Consider the following 12587-nt stretch of genomic DNA (forward strand, 5'->3'; position numbering starts at 1 on the left):
ACCTAACCTAACTCAAAATTCCATCAGAATGTTCTGGAGTGTAGGAAATACTGAAACTTCACATTACATTTATCAGAACATGTTGAACTTGATCAGTGGTTGCTAGCATGGAGCAAGCAACTTCGTAATAAAAACCTGCCGGTAAGTGGACAAATGATTAAAAAAGAAGGCACAAGATTTCGCGAAGGCCTCGGTATTCATACTTTTCTTAGCAGCAATGATTGGTTAGAAAGCTTTAAATAAAGCAATTCATGTTAAAAGTAACGCTGTTGATGTTAAAAAATATAGCCAATGGATTGAAGACCTGCCTGTTCTTTTACGCGATTATACTGTTGATGATATCTTCATCAAAAACGAAGCAGGTTTATTTGATAAGTAACTATCAGGGACTGAAAAGCTGTCTGTTAATCGAAAAATATAAGACTACAAGTTGTTTCAATCAAACAACAGAAGCGAAAAATTCTGATGTTTAAATGCGACAAGTAAAGTGCCGCCAATGGATCAATGTAACATCAAAAATTTCAAAATTTATTACAAAAAAAGTGATTCAATATGTTCATTCTAAAGAGGACAATCAGTACCCAACAATTTCTTCTGGCGATGAGGTTTTGCTTAGTTTTCTCTGACCATAACTACTAAAGCCAGCTTCTTGAAAAAATTTGGATTTAAATTTGAAGTAACTGTGTCCCCTTGACCCAATCTAACCTTGACGTTCGATTTGCTCTTCATAAGGCCTCAACTTTCGTGGCATCAATTTTTCTTTTGGCCTTTCTCTCTTTCTGTTCTCATTGGCAATATTTTTGACCCAATCTAACCTTGACGTTCTATTTGCTCTTCATAAGGCCTCAATTTTCGTGGCTTCAATTTTTCTCTTCAGTTGTTGTCTTATTCTTCTCATTTCTGTTTTTTTTTATTTTACTATTCCACGGTATTCCATTTATTTATTGTTCTTACTGTGTTTATTTTACTTTTTATTTCTGTATCATCTGTCCCTTCTATTTTTTGTTTATCTTTATGCTCATAATTAAATTAATTCCACTTATAGTTGAAGTGCGTTGATTAAAAAAAAACAAGTCCTCTAACTCATATTGGAGGAAATTTATTATCGATAATTATGAGAGCTTTTCGTCTCAAAATTAAATCAAATAATTTTCGAAACACTCTTTATACCTAATATAAACAGTCATTTATTTCAGAGTATTTATTAATTCGAATTAATTTAAAAATAGTTATCCAAAGCTGAGAATCCAAAGGAATTTGAGGATTATAATGATCGTGAGTTTTCTCCGACCTATTTTCTAAGCTTTAAAGCTACACAGAAACCCAGCATAACTTTCCAGAAAACAGATTTGTTATTAACTTAGAATTAGAATTCATTCTAGAATTAATTCAAATTGTTCTCAAAAGTTTTTAATTATTGTTAATAGAATTCCTCATTACAATAAGTTTTGCGTCAGAAATGTGTTATTTAGAAGAAGAAAAGGAGACAATATAGCATAAGTAGTCACAACGATTAATGATCCGACTGCTACCAAGAAGAGATTGTTGGTATCCTCAACAAATTCAATAGTTATGTCTGGCGCACAAGTATGGAGAAAGACTACATAGGAATAGATCCACCGCGAAAGAATAGCCAGGGTGCAACGCACAGCTGCTCTTGGTGTATGCAGTATTAACCATTGCGAGAACCGTACCAATAGATATGCTAACATTGGTAGGGGCATGTGTACCTGTTATCACATGTCTAACGCTGTATACAGATAATTTACAGAGGGGGATGAACCATTACCTGACCCAACTACTGTTTAGATACTGGAAGTTTCGATCCTATCTGCTGAACGAGGAAATACTGCAAAAAAGGTTCACTTCCGATAAAATAAAAGAGATGATAACAATTTGGTCGATGACCAATTCACGTAAAACAACGATTAAATAGAGCAAACGCACATCGTGCAAAGTACAGCCATTCTGTGCTGCGAAAGTCCAGGATGGAAACCTGAGGAAGTTTTTGTGGATGATACAAGTGTAGTATAGACCTAGAATACACGTCTACACTTTATTTAGATATATTACATTGATTTGAAAGATCTAATTTGGTTCAGTTTCATATATTAAATTGTATTATCATTCTTTATGAAAGCACTCAATTGAACATAGTTGATATCATTTCTGTGAAGACTAATAATTGATGTCTCAGTGTTGATTTCACGTCAGATATAAATTTATAGGAAATAAATAAATTATATGCTGATTATTCAAAATAGATGCAGAAGATTATAGTGAAATAGCAATAAACACTAATATGTTGAAAATGTCGCAATTAAATTTCATGGTCATTTCATTTGTACTATCGCATAGAAATTGATATTTAATTTATCTACTGAATTTAAAATATAAATTTCTATGGAATAAATAGTGCTTCCCATACAAAATGATTCATTTCTGATGAATCTTTTACTTCTTTTGGTTACTTAAGAACGCGAACTGCGTTTTCTTTCACAGCTTCGATAGATCTGGCGAATAAGGTGGGTGGTACTGGTACTGGGATGTTGTACTTGGCTAGAAACCTCTTAATGGACACGGCACATAATTTTCGCATGTTATATGTCGACCGTTGTACAAAATTACCGACTATTTTGGTTACTTTAACCCATTTTCGTCAAAGTATTGGAGATATTTCCTTACAGGCATTGCGTTAGGTATCAGTTATTGACGTTTAAGCCATCCTGAATCGAACCGACCACGAGGAATACAACTGGAAGGGCCGCGAGGCCCAAATCAATCTTTGTGAGTATGTGATTAATTATGAAAATACTTCCGAGCTGTCGACAATTTACATACAATAGTTATTAAATCGGTTCAAAGTTACTATCAGATAAGGTGTTTACGATGGACTTTTAATATTTCCTAAAATGTGAATGGGGAGCGCACAATGAAGTTAAAAACATATGAATACAATAAGTTAGAGCAACAGTACCTACAATTTTCTACGAGCTACAGAGCACTCATTTCAACCGTTCCAGTATGTGAAAAATTTAATGAATAACAAAGTCTAAAAAAACAAATTACTTGCATTTATAAAATAAACTTGTAGCCACCTAATATACGATATTTGTTGATCAACAGCAATAAATATGAATTTATTTTTCAATATATCGCATTTCAGTTCAACGCACTCTAAAAAAGTCGAATCAATATTTTGCTTTTATAATCCACAAGTATTTTTAAGACCCAGATTGAAATCATCACTCTTCATTACATATTTAAACAGGCATTTGACTGTATAATGAAGCTTGCCTTCTGTGGGGAAGGTGCGACGTTGTCGCTCCAAACCCTAAGGGAGTGATGAAAGCTACCCCGCCTCGCATAAATCAAAAGTTACAGACACACTGTACAGAGGACGGAGAGCAAAGTGGTGAAAACAGTACAGGTCGGTTCCATCAGCGAATTCGATATACTAACTTTAAATTTAGTTTCTTATATTTCACTCAAGAATTTGAATAAATCGTAATGATTCCTAAAAAGAATTTGAGTTAATGTACAGGAAAATTGTTGTGTTACAGCAATTATTAATTTTTATTCACACAACTAAGTTATTTGTCTTTTCGTACATAGCTTGCACAATTTAAAAGTTTACAGTCAGTTATTTTTTAGAATGCTCTCAAGAAATTGATTAATTGCTCTATAAATATCATTATCCTTCGTGAAACGTGGACCATGAGAATGTTTCTTTTGGTTTCTAGTTAAAGAAAGACACATTAGAACCAAGTTGACGTTTAATCACCGTTAACATTATTTCCACGTCTTCTGTGAAGTTTTTGACGAAGCATTATCGTGATGAAACATTAACTCTTATATATTGACTGATTCAATAACTGCAGGTATACATTTTGTGGTGTATTAGTTTGCTGTAACTATACGTTGATCTTCAAGCTCAACGACTTCTGTACTAGGAACAGGATTTATCAGCACGCGCTTCATCACCAAGCGTATTTTAAATTAAACCAATAATAAGTCACCCCCTCGGAAATACAACCCAACTTTTTCAGGATTGAAAAAGATCCGCTTATATTGGTTTTATATTTTGATTATTTGGGAAAAGAAAAAAAGATCATGCAACTCCTCTGATGATAAGGTAGTGCTTTTGGTCAACATTTTCATAACCAAATTAAAACAACTGCTACAATTAAGCTTGAGCTGATTAAAACTGCTAATACTGTATTAGCCTCATCGATAATGTTGATAATTTCTTCAGTATGATCGTCAAGTACATATCTTGACATTTAGTGAAAAAAAAAACATCTACTTCAAGGTAATATGGTAAAAATATGAACAAGCTCGGCAAGAATTCTCAGTTTATTATTCGACTAGTACCTCCAACTGCAATCAGAGCTTACTAGTTAAGAATGATGGTGCATTGCCATCCCTTTAGTTTTGTGGATTCTCAAAATATACAGAACTGACCTCGTATAGTGTTGGTTTGATTTAAAAAAGTGGAGTCTATATATTTATCACTTGACCGTTTGATGTTTCCGCTTCTTTCTTGGTCTAGTAGTCATTTTCTCGAGATTCGAATGATTTTCAATGTTATAATGCATATGACTTTTTCAATCGAGTTTGCCATAATATACTGTTTACTCGTGAAATTACAGGTAATTAAAAATCTTTGAAGATCATTTTCATTTTCAGCACATATCATAGCAGAGGATTTTGCTTTCTCTGTCACCCATTCCGTAATCATTGCCTAGACGCTCCTTAAGATCCCATGTTGAATAACATGGGATTTCGCGAGTCTCCTTGTTTAATATCGCTGTTGACTGCTATGGGTTTTGTTTGTTCCCCATTAATGCGATCCTGACCTTGATTCTCTGAGCATATGTTTTCTATGGTATAAATTATATTGATAAGTTTGTTTCTATTCCACAATTAGTGAAAAACATTTTCAATTTTACAAAGGTCAAACAGTTTTGTAGGGTTGAGAAAGTATTGAAATGCTGGTTCATTACTTTCTATCGATTTCTCAACCAGCTGTCATCCCGTATACGACTTTACGATGGGGCCAGTATAGACTTGGGTTGGTGGAACTCTGGCACTAGCTTGGATGCCGTTGTTGGCCCAGACTTGGTGGGACTCTGGGATGATAACAATGTCCCTCGCTTTGTTTGCAAGCCTGGACCAGACCTGGTTGCCCAGATAAACTTAAGACTGATCTGCAGCCGTGGGTCAGGCTGATGTTAAGATATCAATTATGGACAAGATATTAGCACATAACTTTATATAGTTACTTAGAGTTCTGCCAAGCCTAGCTAGCTGACTATAAAATGGCCGAGATTGCGTTAATCAGAGTCCATGCTTGGGTGAATATGGGATGGCCGAGGAAAGGTTACATATAGTTCAGCCAGGCTTGGCTGTCTATAGAATAGACGGTGCTAAGTTATCCAAACTTCAATCAGGCTTGAGCCATTATTGGTCTGCCAAGGCCGAGTTTCCCAGGTTTGGCCCAAGCTAAGCCCCGTCGTTCAAGCTTGGGGGCTCCTTCATGGGATAGTATAAATACAACATCTGTGTAGGATTTTCCTGATGTGATTCCTAACTGCTCATCTTCTAGATTTGCAATCAAGTTACTTTTGTTGGAGACAAAATGCATTACTCCTTAGTTAACTTCTAGCACAGAGTTTGCAACTATTTCTCTTGTACCATTTTAGTTTATCCCAAATAGAGGGGACCTACAAATTAACAATGGAAGGATCCCTATTAGAATAGGACCGTTGTTGAACATTTTTCTGCAAATGGAAGACCAAAAACTGCGACGATTAGTCGTATAATCGAAAAAGTTCACCAAAATGGTATTGGACTAAGTGAAGGGGAAACAAAAAGTTCTGAGCTCACGTTTGATACCTTGTTTAAGCGAAACTTACTTGTAGGTATGTAGTTTCTTTTTCCCATTTTGTATTTAATATTAACTTTCATCAAGTAATATAAGATTATTACTTTTATGGTTGAATTCCATTTCAATTGAATTTTGAGTACGGTTCTGCCAGCATTGCCCTTTAAATTGGTTAACACTGGCACAATTGGACAGATGTGGTAATATTGTATATGTGTCATAGATTTATTAATGAAGAGATGAATGTTGGAATTAGAGATAATCATGGTCATGTAGGAATAGGACATTATTTATGGATAATTTGACATTATATAGGTAAACCGTAATTTTAGACCGCGAATTGTTCACAGATAACAATATTGACGTTTGTAGCATTCGTACGGAACTATTTATCATTTAGGAATCGGAATAAAACGTGAAGAGCGTTGGAATTTCTTTTTAAGTCTTTTAACCTAAGTTAAATTCACCAATCCTGTCCTGATCGCCACGAAAACACGACCGTGACATTTTTTTATGTAATTCGAGTGATGCTTGCCATGTGGAGACTCCTGTGGATATTGAACTGGAACTTCTGTACGTTGTAGTGTTCAGAAAAGACGTACCTTGGTAGCTAAATCCACAGGCTTGCACTTCTCGAAAGAAAGAAGACCTGTTAAATCTACGTAGGTCTTGCAAATACTGCTCTACGTGGGTTCATGTTGGACAGCTTGGAAGAGCATGTGCTGTGGTAGAGTCAGGTCAGCGACCCTCGGGGTATGCTTAGAGGCCGAGCTTCAAATTTGTGATCAATATTCCAAAGATGGACGCATCTAAACCTTGTGGAAGATAAGAAACTGTTGCGGGGTATATACCTTTTTGGTCTTAAAGTTTTTGTGAAACTGTCTTAGATAATTTTGCTACGTGATTATGCCAAGACATATTACTCCCGACCTCAAACCCAATCAGTGAATTTGTGGTAATGGTGATAATTTATATTCAGATAGGACCAAATCCTGAGCAGCCCGGGTTGTTGCTGCATTAAATTCCACACCTCACTCCAGAATGTTGTTAAGATCGGTATTGATGGTGGTGATCAATTGCTGCCTACTGATTTGGGTGTATATGCATCCTAAGGGAACAGAATCCTACCTTTCTAAGCGGTTTCCATCAATAACGAGCTAGCTGGATCGGTCTTTGAGAAAGCTACTAAGCCAATCGATGAGTATGAACGACAAACCGTACGATTTCAATTTATCAAGAAGGTTAGCATGCCGAACCTTGTCAAAAGCCCAGTTTGATTGGTATAGATTCCCAATATATAGCTTCAGTTCTTACGTTGGTGGAAGGGATCCGAGAGATCTCAAGTTTTGCTGATTAAAGACTTTTTCCATGACCTGAGAAATAGCTGTATTGTTGTAAACCTCCAATCAATGTATGGGAGAGACCTTTATATGATAGTGGAAAGAGTAAGCATAACGGACTTGTTAATTCAGCTGCACATCTCTTCAATAACATTGATGATATTTCAGCGGAGCTAGTGGCTTTATTGATGTCCAAAGCTTTGCCTCCTCTCGTTGTCGAAATGTTTGGTATCGATGAACCAACTCAAGGCAAACGGTGTGATGGTCTTCCTTTCGAATTAAGAGTAGAATTTGAAACAAACATGCGATCCAAAAAGTCCGCCTTTCATTTGTTGTCACTGCGATTGATCCATTGATCGCGACAGTATTTGAAATATGGTTTACCAATCAGCTTCTACCAAACATTCCGCAAAATTCAATCATTGTTATGGATAAAGATATAAATAAATATAGCATATTGCTATATTTTTAATAATTTAAGACTCCACTGATCATATGCAAGAGTAGTCACCTCATATACAATTTTTGATACATTACTTTAGAATAACCTAAATTTGAGGAGTATATGTATGAAATTAACAAATAAAAACAATTTTTTAAATCGTATTGTCACTTACCTGTACCCTGGATTCAGTAAGTCCAATTCTCATAGCTATTTCTTCTCTCATAAATATATCCGGATAATGTGTTTTTGAAAAGCAACGTTCCAATTCGTTGAGTTGTGCCGGAGTGAATCTAGTTCTGTGTCGTTTTTGTTTCGACGGCTTATCACCATCGTTTGAACCGTTGCTGATTGAACCGCCGATGCCCGAAAGGCCGCTGTCGCATAATGAACCAAGTCGTGGTTGCTCCAGGATTTTCAAATCCCCTTGGTGTCTTTTTATATCTTCACCGCACATCTCTTTGATACCTGAAACAATCAAATCTTACACAAAATTTGAATAAAACAATAACAAACCATAAAAACTCCATAAACACTTGATACAACAAAACCAAAGAAAGACATGTTTTCTCTTATCTCACCTATGTATTAGAAATTAAATTATCAACAATTTTTACGATTCCGAAATTGCAATTGCAGACTAAGTAATCCGATGTCATAATCAACTGTGAATAATTACATCTAATAATTATAATATCGTTGAAAATAACCGCAATCACAATATTTTGTACTCCCAGATTAGCTTAATTCAGAAGTATAATATCTAACGGAGACCTTCGTCTTCTATTTCATACGCACCCAGGTGTAGTGCTCAGAAATTCCTTAGTGTTTATGTGCAACAAAATCTGCACGCCGCATTTTCTGCTAGACCTAGCGTCTTCAGGTGTTTATTGAGGCGACAGCGATCCGATAGAACTCCTGTTGGTATTCGTAGATTGTTCTTACTTAGCTTGATGCATTCAGCAGATCTACTCTGGTTATGGTTCCCAAGAAGAGTCGTTGCTTGTCTCAACCCCTCACCCCCTGTAGGTTGTCCCAATAATTGGTTTCCTCTGATCTACCTTCTTTTCCAGTGCTTTTGCATTGTTCTGTAGCTGATACCATACAAGGGTTTCGGGTTCCATGAAGGTTATTTTTGTTTGGATGAGGATATAATTCCTGAAGAAAGATATAAGATAGATGATATATGAAAGAGTCGTCTGCAGGGTTCTTTAAAACGAAAGGAGATATATTATATAAGGGATATTCCGTAGCAACGATCCTGGATCCAGCACACCATCCGCTGATTGCGAATTTTAATCAATGACGAGATTTTCGGTGGGAATTTTACTACTAACTGATATTGAGAAATAAACAAATAAAATGATTTATTTGAAATGATTTATTGATTTTGCTATCATTGGGAATAAAATTAATGAGTTTTAATTTGGTGTTTCTTTTTGGATTATTTTTATCTGACTTTTTGGAACTGTGGAAATCAGATTTGTTTCTTGCTATTTGTATAACAATATTGAACAGCTGTATAAAGTTTGATTAATTTTAAACTGCTAAGAACAAAATTAACTAGCGAAGAGTCATCTCGAGCTGATGTATTACTGAGAGCGGAATCAACACAGACGGGTGTTGAAAATCGACTAAATGTGTCCCAAAGTATTTTATCAAAAGATGTTTAATCGGCTCCAGGAAACTAGATCTGTTAGCAAAGGACTAAGACGTAGAACATCCAGAATAACAATAGTCATTGGTGATTTTTATTTGGTACTTGTGGTATCCTCATAATATCTGCAGAATATTGATAAGAATCTAAGATAAGATCTGAGCATGGACAACAAGGATTATCGTCGACATTGCAGCACCAAAACTGACGTTATGAATTTAGAAAATCTACTCTTTACAGTAGATCTATTGAGATGCTTGCTTCAACGGCCTGTCCAAGGAATCAATTCTTTTCGAAGAAGTAAAAATATGATCGGACAGGAATTTGTTTGAATTGGACGTACTTAGTTGATTGTAATTGATTTAGAGGTGACAGAACAACATGCTACAATGATGTGTGTGCTGTGGTTCTAGAAAAAATATAAAATCAAGGTTTTCTTCATCTCCGACTTCCATACAAATGACCTGGTCTGAATCCTAAGGAGCTTACTTAGAATAAGTTACAATTGACGACCATTTGTTTGGGCAAAAATCGTGGAAAAATTCATTGGACAATTTTGTTGAAAGTTTGGTAAGATGTGTTCGTGTGATATGTGCTAATGGGGGAATATTTGGTATTTTTCAAAAATTTTTTATTGAATTAGGCATTCAAATTAACAAATATACATATCCTTCAAAGAAATACTTATTATTTTTTTGTTTCAGCTTATAAAATCGGATTAATTCCGTTTAAAGAATAACTAACGCCTGTCTATTTCTTGATGTAAATTATAATAATTTCTATGAGTTGTTAAATTGAAATATTTCATTTTTTATTACCTTCCTAAAACTAGTTATGAAAAAAGTGATTTATAAGATTCATTAGGTGAACAAAAAATTTTATTAGTTAATATTCTTAGCATATTTATCATTTTGGCTCTCACTGTTTTATAGAGGGTGACTTTATACGAAAATTTGTCCATCCGTAGGTCTGTATAATAATCAAATCCTAAACTACAGGGCGTAGAAATAAAATAATTACATATTCAAATCAACATCAAAAAAGTTGGTTTAAGAAAAAATAAATTGTAGTCTCTGGTACTACCAGATCTAAAATCTTTAAGGTTTTGTCATTAGGATGAAATTGGATTTAAGAAATTGTAGATATTTTGAATCATATAAAGTGATGAAGTGTCATCAGATTAATCTTTTGATGATGAGGTCTTACCGATACAAAAATTAGATTGGATTCAATGTATAAAAATACCAAAAATGGTTAAACGAGACCTGCACAATAAATTGCAACGTTTATAATATTTTGTGGACGTAGGAAACTCAATAAAAACACAGTAGGGTATCTCTATGAATATTACTGTGGAATCTATCCCTTCTGGCAAAGGCAACTATCCCTAGACTAGACCCCTGGAATTCCAATTTTTTCCCATTATGGAGGATAAGTGAATAAGTGTTTAAAGTAGTGGATAGTATTATAAAAATGTTAAAGTTTGTTTTGTTAATTTGGTTCCTATTACGAAAATCCAAAGTATGAGGTATCCTCATGAATCGAAAACTATCTCTAAATTCTCTGTCAACTGAGAAGATACAGAGATTCAATGATTATTTAGAGCTTTCGACAAGTCGTTTTTGTTATTTTGTTATACTAGTAGATAAAATATTGTATGCGATTGGTGTGTAAGGGTCTTTCTTCGACTCTGGCGACTTATATTCGTATTCGGCTACTGTACACACTTGTGACATAATATTTATTGGATTAACAACATTGAATTGTATAATTGAGTAACAAAACTTTTTGTTTTATGAACCACTAACAAAACTAAAAGTGTACAGCATTTTTTGTACTTATATTCGTATACAGATTATTTTATAAAAAAGCTGAAGCCTAAATTGTTGATTGGAAATATGTAGATACAATTTTAAAGTTCACGAAGTACTTAAAAAGAATATTTTTGAACAAAAATTTCGAACAATTTCTGTGAATTATTTAATTACCCACCAACCATCATAATTTCCTTTAACAGAAGACCACATGAGACAATTTGTAGAAAACATGCACAATTCGTTTTTTAAGCACACCGTCAGTCACCTCATTAAACCAAACTCGACTATATCCTTCAGTTCATAAGTGATTTGAATACAACAAAATAATCCAAGTATATTGTTGAAATTATAAATACACTGAAATATTCACGATCTCACAAAACTATTTTTTTATAAGTAAAAAAAAAGTGTTAAGATGTATGTATATGGTAGCGCGGTTTCTTGTAAATCTACCGGACCGCTGATATTGACTGAAAGCGTGAAAGAATTCATAGAGATCTTGCCTGGTTAATCCTAATTAGATAGCCTACCAGGACTGGCGTGCGATATTGGCTTAATGAGGGCGAGGCAGCTTCAATTTAGCCCATTTAACTAGCCTATCGTTAGTACGCTGAATCACTAAAGACTTTAACGTCAATTAGTGCCCCCACTAACTTACCGACAGGGCCTAGATTGTTCAGCATGTTTTCAGGATGCTCTCCAAATTTGACGCACTGCACTGTTTATTTAATGAGTACTGATTTGATACTGAATTGTGAATATGTTGTTGATACCGAGTAGAGTATCCAGTGGGAGTTGAACCAATGAGACTCCGATACTCGCGAAGGCGGAGTTTAGTGCGAGGGCGGAGTCACGGGCTTCCATTGCTTAGATTACCACGGCACCCACCCGCCGAAAAGGAATTTCGACAGGACAAAGGACGAGAGTCGAAACGGAGGAAGATACACGCAGATCCACGCGATGATGCTATTGTGTCTCTTTGTGCTGATACAGAAAAAAATTCTAATTAAACTTTTGTATTTTTAGTTAGTTGTTTTTTCTTCTGTGGTAGGCTACAATTTAATGACAGAAGATTAAAAATATTTTTACTATATTATCATTCTTTCAATGACATTGTTTGTTTGTTTGTTTGTTTGATTGTGAGTGAATGTTCAATCTCTGGACACAATTTTAATTTCAGTTGAGATACTTAAACATCCTTTTCAAATTTTAAACCCTTAATTTATTTTAATTAGAAGCTCACTGTAACCCCAATGGTTCATTAAAATAAACATAATTTCCACGTGAAAATGATAATTTCAGGCGTAGATTCATACTTTTGAGGCATGCTATTAAGCATACTTATCATACCTATGTGAATTAATTTTACTTGGATACGTATTTTCTAAAAATTCAATTAATTGTCATTTCACTACTAAAAAAAATATTTTAAAATAAACACTGA

General features: G+C 34.6%; 1 protein-coding gene across 2 annotated transcripts in view; it reads right to left on the reverse strand.

Annotated features, from left to right (window-relative positions):
* Window positions 1-11892, reverse strand: part of LOC130891642 (homeobox protein orthopedia) — a 47341-nt gene extending 35449 nt beyond the window's left edge. Inside the window, exons 1-2 of one of the 2 annotated variants that reach the window (XM_057796491.1) lie at window positions 11802-11892; window positions 7845-8137 (exon numbers count right to left, since the gene is read on the reverse strand). In XM_057796491.1, the coding sequence (XP_057652474.1) occupies window positions 7845-8137; window positions 11802-11826 (318 nt within the window). In that variant the 5' untranslated portion in view covers window positions 11827-11892. Of the gene's footprint in view, window positions 1-7844; window positions 8138-11322; window positions 11597-11801 lie in introns of those variants that run through there. The other variant, XM_057796490.1, reaches the window with a different exon arrangement.
* Between the last annotated feature and the right edge of the window lie 695 nt (window positions 11893-12587).

Source organism: Diorhabda carinulata, chromosome 3 (assembly GCF_026250575.1).
Source record: "Diorhabda carinulata isolate Delta chromosome 3, icDioCari1.1, whole genome shotgun sequence".
Lineage (NCBI taxonomy): Eukaryota > Metazoa > Arthropoda > Insecta > Coleoptera > Chrysomelidae > Diorhabda > Diorhabda carinulata.